Source organism: Stigmatopora nigra, chromosome 15 (assembly GCF_051989575.1).
Source record: "Stigmatopora nigra isolate UIUO_SnigA chromosome 15, RoL_Snig_1.1, whole genome shotgun sequence".
Taxonomy (NCBI): Eukaryota; Metazoa; Chordata; class Actinopteri; order Syngnathiformes; family Syngnathidae; genus Stigmatopora; species Stigmatopora nigra.
This window is the reverse complement of record NC_135522.1, coordinates 12,261,402-12,280,000: the sequence shown is the minus strand read 5'-3', so window position 1 is coordinate 12,280,000 and position 18,599 is coordinate 12,261,402. Positions and strand designations below refer to the sequence as shown.

General features: G+C 38.9%; 1 protein-coding gene across 2 annotated transcripts in view; it reads right to left on the bottom strand.

Annotated features, from left to right (window-relative positions):
- carm1 (coactivator-associated arginine methyltransferase 1) overlaps nt 1-18,599 on the bottom strand; it is a 68,466-nt gene that overhangs the window by 5,079 nt on the left and 44,788 nt on the right. For both annotated transcript variants that reach the window (XM_077734533.1, XM_077734534.1), the window contains exons 12-13: nt 17,898-17,987; nt 622-734 (exon numbers count right to left, since the gene is read on the bottom strand). In XM_077734533.1, the coding sequence (XP_077590659.1) occupies nt 622-734; nt 17,898-17,987 (203 nt within the window). The remainder of the gene's footprint in view (nt 1-621; nt 735-17,897; nt 17,988-18,599) is intronic.

Sequence of the window (18,599 nt, the reverse complement as noted above, 5' to 3'; positions counted from 1 at the left end):
AGAAGAAGACTTCAGCTTCTTTAAGTGTGTAAACTCAACTTTTATTTGTTACCGCTGGAAGCAGAGTTGATGCATGAATCGTTGTTTTTACATGATGTTCTCTAAACGCACTTCACCTTCTGTGTGTAAACTCAATCTTTTATTTGTTATACAAGTTTTTCATAGAGATTTTTTTAATAGTGACCCAATTGTCTTTTGGTTCTAAACAAGCCCTGCTTGTATTAAATAAACTAAACATTTTACTTTTGTCGAATAGTAGGTACCACTTCAGCCAGAAATTTTGACAGTTTTTGAGATTCAGACATTTTGGCAAAGCTTCCCATCTCTGTTGTACATAAAATCAAGCCATCTCTTACGTAGGCTCCAATGCAATAGTTATCTGAAAAAGGTCATCTATGTGCAGGCAATTAAAAAAATGTGTTTAAATGGGATTATGTTAAGAGATCTTGCTGAGAATCAGAGCACATTTTATGGATAGTCAATGCAGAAATACAAGGCATTCCAGGGGGGGTCACATACTTTTTTTTGCCACCATATGTAGAAACTTTTGGAGAGGTGGTGCCACCTGCTACAATACATATGTATAACCATTGTTAATTTTTTTGTATGTTTGTTAGTCACCTGATACGGACATCCCTTGACTCATGCTGTAGGCTACTCCTGTGTTCCAAATATTCTCTGATGGTGAGGAGTAATGTGATCCAGGAGGTGGGTTTGGGGTGGTACCCGTGTACCTGGAAATCATAAAGGCTTGACATGAGCAAAACTGAGCATTCATTCTTATGGACAGCATTATATGCTAAAAATGAAAAAAAAAATGCATGAGAAAATCAATGTCAAAACACATCAATGAATTCAAAGATCACATTATACATTAAATTACATTCAAATGACTCAATAGATCAGATTTGTTCAGAAAATGTTAATATACTTTTATTTATGTTTCTAGATGAAAAAAATGAAATTTCATGATAAACAGTGCATGAAATGAATATGTCAATGTGACCGACAACGGCATAATCGAAATAGCATATATGACCATTTGACATGTTGGTTGCAGCTAGGTGATATATGTACATGGCTAATCACAACACATCTTTAGAATTTGTTTATGTACAGTGTGTTGTGCATTTCAGTACAACTTTTCAGATCACTGATTGTTTAAAAAAGGGAAATTGATACATTTATTTTTCAATTAATGTTTTTTCTGACTTTGAATCACTCCAGAATCAAAATCACACTAGCACAAAAATGTATGTAGAAGAAAAAGCATTAAGTGAATCACCCCTGGATGATAAGTCACATTTTGTTGAAACATATTTGATAAAATCAAACACCAAGACCTGACCTTTGATTTTGAAAGGCAAATTTGAATTGCATTTGTTGTTCTTGTGCTTCATACACCCTAAACTCTAAGAAACTGTTTGCTCTCCTGAATGCGGCAAATGGTCCCGCCGGGTATTATTAACAAAACTACTCTCAGTAACGGCGCCCCAACAAATTACAAATCAACCTTTGAGAGCAGAATGTACCAATAAGAATACTCCTTACATAAAATCAGTATATTAAAAAAGAAGTCTGCCTAGTTGAATTGTGTGCTAACTTAATAAGGAACTAAGAAAAAAAATCTGAAGACACAACTGCAATCCGGGCAGCTCGGTGAATAAGTGGTTAGTTAGCGCATAGGCCTCACAGTGGGGGCCCTGAGTTCAAATCCAGGTTAATCCACCTGTTTGGAGTATGCATATTCTACCTGGGCCTGCGTGGGTTTCCTCCAGGTACTCCGGTTTTCTCCTACATTCCAAAAACATGCACGGTAGGCTGATTGGATACTCTAAATTGCCCCACGGTATGGGTGTGTGTGAATGATTGTCCGTCTGGTTTTCCGTCTGCTGGTGCCCTGCGATCAACTGGCCACCATCATACAACCCACCTTTAGCCCGAAGTCAGCTGGGATAGGCTCCAGCACCCCTGTGACCCCAATAAAGCGGTTCAGAAAATGGGGGAAAAAAGAAAAAAAACTGCTAGCCACTACAAATATATGGTGTTAGAATTTTAAAAGAGGTATTTTAGAAATAAAAATGTTTTGTCGACAACGTAGAAAGATTCAGTGGTCCCATGCTTTAGGATGCGCAGTGCAATCTGAGGGGATGACGTAGATTAATGTCTCCAATACCACACACTGCAGCTCTGAATCAAGTTTCAAGAGTAAATAAAGAAAGCGAGGGAAGCATGCATGCATTGAAGCTCAAAAACCTAGATTTGTGCTCATTGTTTGTGTGATCGGAGGCTTATCACCACCTTGAGTTGATAAAAGGGCTTCCTGTGTGTCTGGTTATACATGAGAGCTTAAACCAAATATAGTTTACAGTAGTACCTCGAGATACGAGCCTAATGCGTTCCGGGACTGAGCTCGTATGTCAGTTTTCACGTAACTCAAACGAACATTTCCCATTGAAATGAATTAAAACATAATTTTTTTCAAACCCTCTGAAAAAACACCAAAAACATTGGATCGAATTTGGAAAACATTTCGTTCTAATTCGCCATTTATTAACAAAGTAACAAATAACTAGTGGTTTACTAGCACTAAAATGTGTTTAACCTTATTAAATTTAGACAGATTTTGCGGAGGGGAAAGAGACAGAGGGGGGGGGGTATAATTCCACGGCAACACACTCGTAACATAACGTAAACAAATTTAAACGAACTTGGATTACGATGCAGACACACTAAAATATAAATCTAATCTAACCTTACATCAAACTTAATTCTAATTTAGTTTTAAATGCCAATACGTTTCTTCTCCCGGGTTTGCTCTATTTGCCCCGCCTCCACCCTGACTTTCAAATGCAACATATCGAGGGTTGGTTGCTATTCCATTCAAAATATTCCCAAAATCATGCATACAAATGTCCTCACAATAGGATAACGCACGACCACTTGCCAACGAGAAGTACCGTGTTTTGCTTTTTAATATACCCCCCTATTCAATATACCCAGGTATGTTAAACGGCAGGGGTATATTAAATGGCGCACAAACGGGAAGGTACGATCCACTAAGCACTCTTTATGCCGTGACGGGGTGCATTAACGTTTTGCAGACTACTTACTGCTCAGATTAAAACTACTTACTGCTGAATAAAGTCTGACTCGGAATTTTGACAGTTAAGTATCTATAATTATGCCCCCATGAACACCATACAAATATTGCCAAAAAAAAGCTGAGTTGAGTTAATATACCCGGGTATGTTAAACGGCAAGGGTATATTAAATGGCGCACAAATGGGAGGCTCAAAAAAGGTAAAATCATTTAATATACCCGGATATATTAAACAGCAAAATACGGTAGTTATATAGGCCATCCGCACTAATGGAAAAAACTGGAAAAATGCAACGCTCCGCCCAGTGCTCGCAGAGACATTACACGAGGGAGTTGCAGGAAGACAGTGTCCATGGTGTTCTTAAGATCAGCCTCTCACGTCCGCTGTCTCAAAATAAATATTTGCTACAAATTTTGCTCAAATCTCAAATTGCTCGTATGTTGGGGCACTCGTATGTCGAGGTACCACTGTTTATGAATAGAGCATGTAATGTCAAACAAGTAGTGTACCATTGACAGCAACAGAAATGAAGTGAAGCTCTTTGCAGCAGATGCACTCCATGTACGTGGGCATTAGTGGACATTTACCACAAACACACCAGACATGACAAACTAAAGATTTCTCCCACATTGTCTACATTTCGAGTTTGATTTTTACTTTTATCCAAGTTTTCATTTTATTTTTCCTTGTTTGGAACTAGAACTATCCCGACTAGTCGACGATGTCGATGACATAAATGCGTCGATGAGCAAAACATACTGTCGACAATTGATGATGTAAATACATTTCACCATGAAGTCAGTAAAAAATGTGTTTGCAAAGCTAAAATGGCGATGTTCAGGATACCAGCATTTCGGCGAGGAAGAGCACAGCCGATATAGTGAGATCATTCCTTGGCAGTTTTCCACCTAAGTATTAAACTAGCACTCGAGTGGGACGTGGCAGGGGCCCACTGACTGACAAAGAGGACAAGAAAGAGGTCAAAACCATCTCAAACCAAGGAGGCAACAGGAGGACATTGAAGTTTCTTGTTTAGTAATGGTAAGATTAGTTGGTTATCTTGGAAAAATGAAAAAGCAAGGTTGATTTAGACTTCGAAGATGTTAAGTGAAAGATCTAATTGTAATCATGGCGCAGCATTTGTTAGCATTTGCTTTAGCATGTAGAGCGTCAACACTTTTCTTTTTATATCTTGAAGTGACATCAGGGTAATTTTAATACATTGAAAATAATGTACTGTGCCTGCTGAGTGTCTAGAACCCCCCAAAAATGCTGCATTCGTTGGTTTGTAAACAACTAGCGCAAGACTGAATTAATGTTTTACGTCTCATCTAATTGTAAATGTTGCAAAAAGCAGGCCACCAAACCGGACGACATCAGCGCAACGGCTGCATCTAGATATTCTGTCCATAAAAGTAATGACAAGAATCGGTGACATAAGGCACCCTTGCCGGAGTCAAATCCCAACTAGAGATGGATCCAACTTACTGCCGGCTACGACGGGGTAGCCTTGCCACCGAGGGGCTATTTACCCAGGCTCTAGTTCGTCATGGAAAGGCGTGTCGATCCACTGCTCCCACGCCGCTCGTAACTTAGCTTTGAAAGCCCGGTTGATGCCAATGTCAAGTGGCTGCAGTTCTTTGGTCAAGCCTCTGGAATGACGGCAAGCTCCGAGTTCATTTTCATGACTTGGTTTTTCACCGTTGACGTGAGATGAGCACGCATGGAGTCACAAATCAAAAGTGACGGCAAGCAGTTAAAAAATCCATCCGGTCGCTTCACATACCTCACATAGCCATTCCCTCATTTTCTCCTCGTCCATCCAGCCCTTCGGATTCACCTTCATGATGATGCCGGCTGGAAACTCTTCTTTCGAAGGGCGTCTTTCGCTTAAAAATCACCATTGGTGGTAACTTCTGCCCATTAGCATGGCAAGCGAGAATGACAGTAAAAGCCGCCTTTTCGTGCCCAGTTGTTAATATCGCCACCGTGCTGGTCCCTTTCTTCTCGACAGTGTGGTTAATCGGGATGTCGAAAGTCAGCAGTCACTCGTCTATGATCGTTATGTGGTTTGGCTGTATAAGTTTGTCCGCAATCCTCTTGCTGCAGTAGGTGCGGAAAACGGCCAGCTAGTCAATGTAGTCCGCCGGTAGTTGCTGCACAACGGTTGTCCTGGCTCTCATCGCCAGATGGTGCCGTTTCATAAAACGAAAGCCCCACGTCGGTCATCCTTGAAAATGTTCAATTTTCAATTCTTCCGCGAGCACTTTTGCCCTCAGTCGAATGGTGACTGTGGAGACGTTTCTCCCAGCTGCTCTTAGACCAAGAATCCACCGCACCAGTTGATCTTCCAAGCCAGGCCACCTTGCCTTGTTCCCTCGGAAACTCAGCTTTCTCTTATTGACTTGGCGAAGCTCCTTTTCCTGCTTTCATCATTTGCGAACCATGGATTATTTTATGTTGAATTCCCTCGCCGCTGTTCAGTTCCCATGCTCCACTGCATAGTCAACGGTTTGAAGCTTGAACTGTGCTTCGTAAGCGTGCCTCTTTGTAGAATTAGTCATTCTTAGTTTTGCATTTGGGTACATGCCCACACCTAATGTATATAGGAACCTTGTAGGGGGGCGGCTTTAGCATCCTCTCCCACACACCCCCCTCACCACTAACGTCAGCCTTCTCTCTATATAAGAAGCGTGTCGGCAAGAAGTTTTCAGTCAGGCTCCTGAGTTGGGAGCTCGTCGCTCGGAGCTCACATAGGCCACTCTCCATTATAAGTCTGTCTGTTTTTGAGAAAATTTTAGACTTTTAAGTGCGCCCTATACTCGGGAAAATACGGGAGTCTACTCAGACTGAATGTGCCCCGCCTCTTCCCGGACATGAGAGAAGCTTTGTCAGAGTTGGGAGTGAAACTTCTGATGAGGGACTCCTCCAGGTGACCCTCAAAATACATTTGGGCCTGCCGGGCCATACCGGCGTCCTCCCTCACCATTGGAGCCAACTCACCACCAGGTGGTGATCGGTTGACAGCTCCATCCCTCTCCTCACCAGTGTGTCCAAGACATGCGGCCCCAAGTCTGATCACCTGACTACAAAGTAGATCATCGAACTGTAGCCTAGGGCAGTGTTTCCCAGTGCTGCGAGGGATGCTCAGGTGTGCCACAGGAAATTACAAGAAATCATACATCGTAATAGCCCAAGAGTGTAATGATTGGGTTCATATTGTTATTTCAGTTTCCTCCGTGTCTGCTTATGTTTGTTTCCCTACTCTTGTTTATCCCTCCTGTCTTGCCGTTCCGGAGGGACAAACAAGAGTAGGGAAACGCACATAAGAAGAAAAGGAGGAAACATAACAATGTGAACCCAATCCTGACAGAGAAATCTCAATATTAAGAGATTACAATTGAATTATTCCGAGGTAAAAAAAAGAAAAAGAAATTATAGAATGTACTATGACAAGATTCATATCGTAAAATTATGAGTTTGGAGTCATTTTGTTCCTTATTTTTATGTAAAGTAAACCAGAAGCTCTTTGGTTTTCTAGGCTTCAACTTTTGTCGAAATTAAGTCTGTAAGCACAAAATGGCTCTTCTCGTAATGTTAGGTCAGGTGTGTCAAACCCGGGTTGGTTTGCGGGCCGCATTAATTTCATGTGGGTCGGACCATTTTAGATCTAATATCTACATTTATTTTTTATTTTTTTTAAATTGGATTCAGAGAACTGGATAAAAAAACCAAAAGAGTGTGTTTTTATAGATCTAAAACAATGTTTATTTGAGTTTTTTTCTTAGTAACGGAAAATTTCTTTTAATCATGGCTTTAATCAGGAAATGTAATGTACATCTATAATCATTTGAACTTGATCCTAAAACAGAAAGTCGGCACTCATGATTTATTTTCTCCCCGGCCGGACAAAATGATGCGGCGGGCTAGATTTGGCCCCCAGGGCAACCTGTGTTAGGTAGTTGAAGTAATATTGGGAGGAACAAAAGTCCTGTTTTTACGGTACGTGAACTGGAAGATGTTTGGTTTCAGGGGCATCAACTTTCGCCAACGTTAAGTCTCAGAGCACATGGCTTTTGCGTAATATGGGGAGAAAGTCAAAAATAAAAATAAGGTTTTAAAACATTGCATTAATTATTTTAACATCAGTCGAACTGAAAGCTGTTCGGGTCTGCGGACATTAACTTTGATGACGTTGGTTCCACGTGAAAAAAATTTGATTTTGGAATAATTTGGGTGGGATTACTGTGAATTTGCTTAAAACAGGAGTCTTAATAATATGTGCATTTCTAAAGAACATCCTGTTTATAATCTCTGTCTTAATAGTTAATTCCTGATAATAATCAATGAGAAGGACTTAATAATGTTAATATTGGTGATAGTTTTAAATTAAAATAAATGATAAATAATGATAAAACAAAAATAAATAAATAAAAATATAAATAATAATTAAAAATAAATAAATACAAATAATATGAAGATTTGCAGCTAGTGGTGTGCCTGAAGATTCTTTCAATACAAAAAGTGTGCCGCATCTTAAAAAAGGTTGGGAAACTGGCTTAGGGTGTCCCCGTGCCAAGTGCAGATAAGGACACCCTTATGCAAGGACTTGGTGTTCATTATTCACAATCCACGGTGAGCCTAGAAGTCCAACACTAGAACACTGCTTGACAGTCCAACACTAGAACACTGCTTGGGTTCTTCCCAATCAGGCTCCTCCGGGTCTCACTGTCATTGTACACATGAGCATTGAAGTCCCCCAGCAGAATGAGGGAGTAACCAGAGGGGCACACTACATCACCCTTTTTATAGTATTTGTTGTTTTCCATTTTTGTATGGAAATAATCTCAAGGCACACCACCATCTGAAAGATCAATTATCACAATTCATATGATTTTAATTTAAGTATTTCAATATCTAATTCTAATTTCATTCCAATTTGTAAGATGAACTCTGGTGACCCTGATAGTGGCACGTGAGCAAACAGCGGGTTCAAGCTCTCCCTGCCTCTGCACACTTTGTTTTTTGTTTTTTCACAAGTTACCGTATTTTCCCGCATATAAGACATATATGTCACTCCGAAATATTTTGACTGAATCCAGGGTACGGCTTATACGAGCATAAATTAAACTTGACATGCACGAAACTGCAAAGTGACAGACGAAATACCATAACGCAAGACTAATTATCCCATATGGAAATTCATTTCAAAATAGAGAAAAGATGAACTGATAAAATGCTAAACAAATTGCAAAGCAGATAACATGTAAGAGAAAAAATGGCCGACCAATGTGGAGTCAAGAAAAAAGGGAAAGACGGCGGTCTGCCAACTGAAAGTCAAAATTGCCCATCCCCCACCAACCCAGCCCAAGCCCCCCTCCCCCTGCACAAACAGACTGGGGAGGGGGAGAGAGAGACAGAGAGAGATGAAGACGGAACCATATGACATATTAGTGACAAATTATGGGTCCTTTATTAAACTGAAATGTATCATTAGGAAAATTGTTATCTCTAAATTGTAATTGTGGTAACAGTGAGCTACAGAAAATGGCTCTTATCTTGAGTAAACACAACACCGCCTCGGCTCGGAGCAGATGAGGACTTCAGCCAGCGTAATTTAGCTATCCTCATAGCAAAACGAGAGTGATTCACGATTTAGACTTGAGTATTAAGAATCATTTAGAATATTAATGATATCAAACAAGAAGATAACAATGCATAAATGGTTTTCATCCAAATTATAAATTATATTGAACATGGAGATAATTCAGAAATGACATTCCTCCAAATTATCAGGTAAATTGTACCTGGTAAGTTTAGATAAAATAATTAATTTAGGATAGGGATGATTTCCCTAGGATGGAATAAACATGAGGTATCTTCAGTGCACGGAAGATATTTCATCGTTTTGCCATGAGCAGGTGAGATATTCTTTGGCATTGGTCATATTAATGACTATCAGAATATTAGATTGCATAAGCATCAAACAATTGATATCAACCAAACAACGTCGACCTATTTACTTTGAGAATGATTATTGCCACGAGACAGCGAAAAGTGATTAGCAGCCTAGAAGCCCCACTGGGGGGTGGTGCCTCGTAGTGGTGATACAAAAATGCAGACTACTGATGTTTGATTATGAGTATAAGCGTGAATGGTTGTTTCTCTTTGTGTTTCTGATTGGCCAACCACCAAGATATAATAAATCAATCAGATAACAAGATGGAAAATGATTTAGAAATTTGAAATCAATTTCTGCAATCGCCAATGAGCCTTTTTTCATGGATGGCGATGAAAAATGGAAAATTAATTAGCCCAATGAATTTTTTATGAAAATGCAGCAGCAGTACTCAAAATGTTAAAACTTGAAGTGGAGGAACAAATCTGCTATGCGGAATTTGGGAGCACTGAAATAAAACAAATAACAAATACTGCATGATAAGGAATTAGAAAGAACCATTGATTTATAGTGATAATGGCATCCAAATTAGGTTAACAGAATAATTGACGGGATTGACAAAAGGTCCCATATTTCGTTATGAAATCAGTGTGCCTACATAACGGGGTTAACTGGACAACAACATATGGAAATCCTATTCAGTAGACCAGACCAAATTCCATTATTCACTATACGGTTGTAACTGGGTGATGAGGCTAATCTGGCTATCTGCATAAAAGAAAAAGTTTAAAGAAATGCATTGAATTTGGGTTAGCAGAAGGAGACTGCTTCTCAACAGGAAACAGACTGGATCAACGGTGGTCCCTGGAGCTTGGGTGCTTAACCCAAAGTATAGAAAACAAGCACTGACATCCAAAAGAGAGAACGTCCGTACCAAGTGTTGCTGACCATCCAGCAGACATGAAAATAGCTGAAAGGGGGATGCGGATCCACATTGTGCACTGTAAGAAAGTTCTCTCAGTTGAAACGTTTGAGACAGGTAAGATAAACTTTTTGACATGATCAGATTAGATGGCAAGCACTCCAATATTGATTGGAAAGATTATTGGTCAGGGAGCAATGCCATAAACCATAAGGAACTTTTATATTGGTTTTATTGTCTCCATACAAGGAAAAAAAAGGTGTGTTTCAATTGAGACCAAACCTTCTTACAGACTTAAAGTAAACAATCAGAAAGAAAAAGGAAACTACAATGGATAGAAATGTAACTAGATTTTAATTTTATGCCTGTCTATTGAAAAATATTGATTAATAAAGTTTTATAGGAGATGATAGACCAGGGGTGGGCAAACTTTTCGTCCCGGGGGCCACATTGACTTTAAAAATTTGACAGTTGGGCCGGGTCAGCACAAGATACGATACATATAAAAAACTGCATCCGTTAACAGTACATATGAAACATAAACTGAAAAAAGGACTCAAGTATTAACATACTCATCACCCATCATTAATGTAGAAAGTATAAAGTACAAAGTAAAGTAAAAAGGAATGTATTAAGAAATATTAAAATGTAATTCAAAAAAGATAGAGGGGCCGTAAAACACGAAAAACAAATAAGAGTGGAAAGAGCTACTGCCACTGGCTTCCGCGTGACGGCGCAGTTTTGGGGGAAAATAACTACAATTGGACAACGTTGGCGAGCTGGGTGTGGCCCGTGGGCCGTAGTTTGCCCATATCTGTGAAAGACAAACTCCAAAGACAAGGGAATGTTACATTTGATAAAAAAAAGACTACTAGATTGGGATATTTTGAATTTCAAACAACTTGGATTAATATGCAATGTGATACACATTAATGAATGAATTGGGACTTGATTAGTGTGCATTTTATAAGTAATGGGTTTTAATTGCTCTAAAGGCCACGGTTATGCTAAAAATATTAAACCTGACAAACAGGGGGCAGTTACATTTTAGTGGGTTCAATTCTTTTCAAAATTATAAATGTGTACTTTTGTTTCTGGATATTAATTGATGTGAATGTAACTGTTGCAGAGAATAGGAAAGCTGTTTTCCTGAGAAGAAAGCAGCCTGTTTTGCCGTTTGTATTTTTCCTATTTTTAGTATGATTAGTTAATTTGTGTAATTACAGGAAAGGAAAAAACAAATATAGTTCTTAATCTTAACAAGGAAGCAGTGGTCATAATAGAATACCAGATATCTTATTTAATTTTGACTGATGAGGATTTTGGATTTTCAAACTATAGTGATGGAATAAGTAAGATTGTTGTGATTTTTGGTCATTGGGGTATTAAGGTCAACCAAATAGCTGTATGCAAATGTTAAGCAAGGGCTGAAGACAACGACAGAATACAGCAGCTAAAGAAGCAGCAAAAACACTTACTGCACAGTATACACTACAACAAAAAAGTCGATCTCAAAAACAGTATTAATCGATATAAGCAAAACATTGCACCACAGGAAAAACAAAAGGTGTTCCTTAAACTAGGTATTGACATATCTTTTCTGAAAATTTTATGTCAATCTGTCAAATAGCTTGGGCGCTATTGAAGATATAATTTACTAATAATAGTAAGAAATGAATAATTAATAAATGGAATGTTACTGACAAACTCAAAGATTTTCATTAGACAAAAGTATAGTACCTATCCTTTCTGTAAATTTATACAATACAACAAATGGCTTGGGAGCTATTGAAGACATTAGGTGATAATAACAGTAATAAATTAATAATTAATAAATGGAGTGGATTGTTGAAAAATTAAGATGTTTGTTAAACAGATCGCAATTACCGTATTTTCACGACTACATGGTGCATCGCATTTAAAGACGCAGTGTCATTAACGAGTGCTATTTCTGTATTTGACGCACACGACGCACCAACGACGGACAAAAACACGCAGCCAGCTGGGCATGGCAAAACATTCACCAGCTTAAACATACGGAGATACGCTAAAAACGTTTTTAAAAAAGCAACAGAAGCAAAACTGATTTTGGTTGTACTTTATTTAGCCATTTTACAATGTACTCAAGTTTATTGATCAATCATCACCCACAAATCCATCAAAGTCCTCAATTTCTGTTTTCGAATTGAACAATTGTTCAAATGATTCATCAAAAAGACCGGGTTCCCTCTTTTCTTTGTCAGGGTCACTCACATTACCATGGGGCTTTGGCAAAATTTCAGACAACAGTGCAAGCAGACATGTTAGTCCAAGCGGCCACAATCCATTCGAAAATAGTGGCATAACTAGCCCGGCCGGCGCTTCCTCCTACTCTTTGTAAAGTTGTGTTTCTCACCCATCCTCCATTGTTCCCATGCCGCTCACAACTTTTCTTTGAACGCCCGGTTGATGCCTATGTCCAGCGGTTGGAGTTCTTTAGTTAAGCCTCCGGGAATGGCGGCAAGCTCAGAGTTCATTTTCGTGACTTGGTTTTTCACCGCTGCTGTGAGATTGGCAGGCATGGAGTCTCCATACACCTCACATAGCCAATCTTTCTTTCTCATCGTCCATCCAGCCCTTCTGGTTTGCCTTCACAATGACGCCGACTTGATACTTTTCTTTCGGCAATGTCTTTTGCTTAAAAATCACCATATGTGGTAGGTTCTGTCCTTTAGCATGGGAACCAAGAATTACAGTAAAGGCGTCTTCTTAAACACACCTCCTCCACATGTCTGACTCCACCCACGTCCGCCTTTTCGCTATATAGGAAGCATGTCAGCCGGAAGTGCTCTGGAGCGAGCTCGGAGCATATTTATTTGTTAAACAAACATTTTTCAAAAGGGATTTTTTTTTAATAGCACAACAATTGTCTTTTGGTTCTAAACAAGCAGGTCGTACCTTTGTAAGTAGGTGGTAAATTAGAACAAATAAAATGTTTTTTTATTGGCAAATTACAATATCCAGTTTTAGGTGTTTTTTCAGAGGTTGGGAACCAATTAATCTGTATTTAGTTCATTTCCATGGGGAAAAAATGATTTGAGATACACAATATAACGGCTTTTCTCGAGGCTTGGGAGTGATAAATGCCGGGTGGCCAACAAAGTAGTTCGGGCAGGCAGTGTCGCACGAGTTAGGTGGCGATTTGGAATGAATTGTCGATGTTGATATAACAGCGAGGAGAATCAAAAGCTTGGGAGTTATGCATGTCTCGGGTTACAATGAATTGTGGTTTACTGGGCTTCAAGTGTCAGCACTGTTGTTCGGGCTTTCGCCAAACCTGGAATCAAGTTCCCAGAATACACACGTTGAACGCCAAAGTCTTTATATCAGGTACAGAAGATGAGTGTGGCGGTTTTGTAGATGTTGAACTACTTTAACTTCTATTAACTGGTGTACCTTTTAGATTAGATTACCGTATTTTTACGACTATTCGGCGCATCATATTTTTAGCCGCAGTCAATGACGAGAGCTATTTCTGTTTTACACAAACAAAGAACGCACCGTTCTTTCAGACGCAGCCACGCACGGCATATATGTATTATATCTTATATATAACCGCAATAGCGCTTGCGACAGAAGATGCCTCAGACACACTGCTGGGATATATAGTCCTTTTTGCAATACACCCAGGTTGATGGCTGTGATAACTTTGCACTAATAGTATCAATATACTACAACGGTATTTGCTGATAGGACAGCAAAAGGGGGCGGCCCCGTAGTGCGAGTGGTTAGCGCGTCAGCCTCAGAGCTCTAGGGTCTTGGGTTCAAATTCAGTTCACGTCCATCTGTGTGGAGTTTGCATGTTCTCCCCGGGCCTGCGTGGGTTTCTTCCGGTTACTGTACTCTGGTTTCCTACCACATTCCAAAAACACATGGTAGGCTGATTGGACACTCTAAATTGCCCCTCGGTAAGGGTTTGACTGTGAATAGTTGTCTGTCTCTCTGTGCCCTGCGATCGGCTAGCCAACGGTTCAGGGTGTGCCTTACCTATGGCCCGGAGTCAAGAATTCTAACTGTAAAATCAAATTTCTTTATAACATAATTAACACCGCAATAGGGAACACGAAAGAGATTTGGAAAAATGTTTAAAAAACTGGTAGGAATTGTCTTTTTTGCCACATCTCTTTCGTGTATAACAGATAGCTACGAGCACTGGGCGGAGCGGTGCATTTTTTTCAGTTTTTTTCGTCACTCAGCGCGAAAGGCAGAGCGATCGCTAACACGAGGAGTATATATTACTTCTCGTTTGCCGCTCATAAGAACATCAGGGGCACAAGCTCTCTCCCAGCAACTCCCTCTTTTTAATGTCTCTGCAAGCACTGGGCGCAGCGTTTCATTTTTTTGTACCAAAAAGTTCCAACGCATCACCAAGGGCTGGTCTCTGAACCTCTTTGTTAATCATCTTAAAGCATGTTAACTTGTGTCATGCTCGCACGACCATTGCACAGCATCTGTTGAGCCAAAGCACCTTTTCTATGGGCAAACAGCAGAAATTGCACCCTCAACTGAGACAGGGCCCTTTCCGTTGGTGTTGCGTATAGGGGTGAAAATACGGTACTCATAGGCCTGTTATAACATTTGCTTCTTTGAATTTTTTATTTTAACATTCATTTTATAGGCCTATGCGCATTTAAACTGGAACAGGCTCCAGCACTTCCTGCCACTCAAATGAGGATAAAGCGGTTCAGAAAGTGAGATGATAACTTCCATGATTGCTGCTCTGCATTGTTTTCAACTGCACATGGACAACTACTTGTTTAATTTACACCACAGACTAAAATTGATTCATTGGATTGATACAAGGTTATCATTGCAATATTAGTTACAGTCTACTTTAGTAGAATTTTAGGAATTGATGAACACAATTATAAGTAAAATTCTTAATACAGTGGTACCTCAAAAAATAAACTTGGATTTTTTTTTAAAATAGACATCGATGTAAAAATATCCTCAAAAAGAGAAAACTACCAACCAATCCCTTTAAAAAACATCAAAGTATCCCAATTTTGTATGAAAGATGTGAGAAACACAAAAAGAAAATGATTTATTAATGTATTAAAATGAATAACAAGCATGCAAAACATGTTCTATTCGTGCAGGTGTATAGGTGTAAAGAGGAAGCTACCGTTCGGGAACACACAAAGCACATGAACACACCCAAACAGCTTCAAATTATGAATTCAAAACAATTTATAATGAAAGAGCTGTTTTGTCAGAAATAATCGACAGTACTGTATGACCTGCATTTCTTCCTCTATCCAAAGGAGTAACAGTCTCTACATATTGTCGTTAAGTTCAGAGGAATGTCAAGGGATTAAGTTATTGATAATCTAAATAGGCTTACTACCTTGCCAGTTCCATTCACCAAATGTTTATTTTCTCGGATGTTATTGTAATTAAAAAAAAATTGTGATTGACGTGTGAAGCACCGTATTTACATATAAGACGCACCCTTAAAATTGTTGAATTTTCCAATTCCCAATTTTCACCTCCATATTAATGGTTTTAATAGTGTTATTTTGAAGGGAACATCTTCACACACTATTTCTGAGCTACTGTATGAACGTAAAACACATTATTAGGGTCAATATCACAAGGAAGTTAATATGTATGCATGTTTTTATAAATGCAATATATCAAATTATTGAATTTGAAAAAATAAATGAGTATCTTGATGAGAAACCGATGCTTTTCTTACCAGAAGTTTAAGATGTTGTGGCAGCCATATTGCTTCTAATGTCAAAATAGCTTATACTACTACAATAGTTGACAGTCCATTTTGCTCCACTTTGTTACTTTCGAACAAGAAATAAAACAAGCGTTTTATCTGTTTGTCTTCTCTATTTTGAAAAAAATGACCGTATCGGCCGCATTGTCTTGCGTCATGACGTCACTGCACCATTGTGTAATGATGTCATCCTGTCACGGTGTCGTCAACTTGAAGTTCCGTGCATGTCGTGTTTTTATGCGCTTATAAGCGGTACCCTCGATTCAGTCATCATTTATTTGTCCGACAAAAGCTTAAATGCGAGTATAGTACTTCCAACTTTGGAAGATGACTTAACTTTTAGTTAGTCATTTCAAAGGCACAAAAAGGAATCCAGCCTGCTGGTGGGAACTTAGTTCTGCATCACACAATTCTATGCGAAATGGCCGACTTGGCCCCCCCATGACAGTAAGAAACCCCAATGTGACCCAGAAAGAAGTTTGGGGACCCCTCTTTTAACCTATCATTTTTTGTCTCAACTGCCACTTTTACCCCAATGCCCATCTTACTTTGTAGATGCATATGCCATCCAGGTAGACAAAACAGATTTGTTGACATGTAGAAAATAGAGTTGGTGCAGCAGCCTGTGTATGTTAAGATTTTACTCCAGATGAAGCCATTCTTTAAAAAAATATTTTAATTATAACTTATCCATAAACAAAAGTCAACGACCAATCATAACTGGATGTAATAAGTTAAGGAAAACAATTGAGAACCTAAAGAAGAAAGTTTTAACAGTCCAGAAATGAACAACTCTGCGCCCTGAGATTACAGTGACATGTCTGCCCTGAGAAATGAAAATATTTACATGCCAGCGATTTGCTTGAAAAAAAACAAAAAGATGAGGAAAATACAACTTGAATTCCAAAAAAGACGAGAAATTATACAAATTGTAAAAAATATTAATACAAAGATCCAAAGGGCCAATACTTTGTCAAAATCTAAGAAAATCTATAATTTTACAATAAAATATACTGAATTTAAATTTAATGGTGTCAACAAATCTCCATAAGTTTTGGACAGCAAGCAATAGGCAAAAGCCAATTGCACAGATAACAAATTGCTTAAGACCATTGAACAATAATTACATCCACTGGCAACTCTCAGAAACCAAAATAGTAAAAGGAACAGCAATTATTGCTCAATGTTGCGCACAAATATAGTGCAGCAAAATCTGAGAATTGTTCTCTCGTAAAATATTGAAAACAGTTTGATAATCTACAGTGATGTATTGAGGTATATGTGTATTGATTAATTTGGTTATCTACAGTGAATAACATCATCCAAAGATGGAGAGAATCTGCAACATTCTTTGTGTAACAGTTAAGGCCAGAAAACTACTGGATGTCAATGATCTTTGGGCCCTAAAACTTCACTGCACCACAAACAGGATTGCTACTGTAAAGGAAATCACAGAATGGGTTCAGCAAAACCATTCCCAGTGAACACAATCCACCATGCCATTTGCTCTTGCCACAAAAAAACTATAGTATAAAGAAGGCATTTATGAACAATGTGTTCTTTCTGGTTCAGGTGTCATTTAATATGGTGCCTGGTAAAGTTTTGTGGTCAGGCGAATCATGATTCAAAGTTTCTTATGGAAAACTGGGATGCCCTGTCATCCGGGCTAAGAAGACAAGGAAAACCCAAGTTGTTATCAGCGCTCAATTCAGAAGCCCGCATCACTGATGGTATGGTGATGAATTAGTGCGTGTGGCATGGGGAAGTTGTACATCTGGAAAAGCAACGTCAATGCAGAAAGGTCCAGATCTTTCACCTATAGAGAACATTTGGCACATCATGAAGAAGAGGCTGTGGTAAAGAAGGCCCAAGACAGTGGAACAGTTAAGAGTTCTGCATTAGAAAAGAATGGGACATCAAATCTCCTTCTAAACTAACAAAACTTGTGTCCTCGGTCCCTAAACAAAAATATCTTTGTTCTATCTTAGAGATTTGTTGACACCTTGGAATTTCAAATCAACATTTTTCATTAAAATTATATAATTCTATATATTTTGTTTTATTCTAAATACAATATTTAAATTTTGAACATTTATTAATTAATTGAGGTTTTATTCACAATTTGGATGATGTCCGAACTTTTCGAGAATTCAGTTTGTAGTCAGGCTAATCCTATTGAGAGGAAATGTTTAGTTAAACACTCACCTGAAAAAGGGGTTCTTTAGATCTAAGAGGTTGCTGGACTTAGATCCAGTTTGGTCCACCTGGGCAACAATGCTGATGTCGTAACTTTGCCTGCAGGGAGAGATTTTTTAAGTTTCACTTGATCAATCAATACATTCTTAAACAATCGATGTATGTAAAAAAGTAATTGCCTCCTTTGTTAAAGGGTGAAGTAACGGTTACTAACCATCTTCGCAAAGCTGAGTTAAATTTTACTGGCCACACATCCCCGTATGATAGAAACATTGCTTTGATTTAAAGCCCCCATATCATTTGGGAGGGTACCGCTGAATTTGCATATTTTAGAAAAGAAAGAAAAAACAGCTTTGATCTCATTTCACTGCTTCGAAAAATTTAGGATTAACATATTTTCACGACTATTTGGTGCATCGTATTTTTAGCCGCAGTGTCAATAAAGAGTGCACACAAAGGACGCAACGTTCTTTTAGACGCAGCCAGGCATGGCATATATATATTATTTATGGAATAGCGCTGTCTACGGAAGCAGCCCCAGACGCTATTTCCGGTGGGCAGTGACTGCTGGGATATATAGTCGTTTTCTCAATACACGCAGGTAGACGGCTGTGATAACTTTGCACTAATAGTATCAATATACGACACCGGCTAACACTAATTTGGTGCCGCAGGCACCAAATGCACGCTACACCCGCACAGTAAAAACAC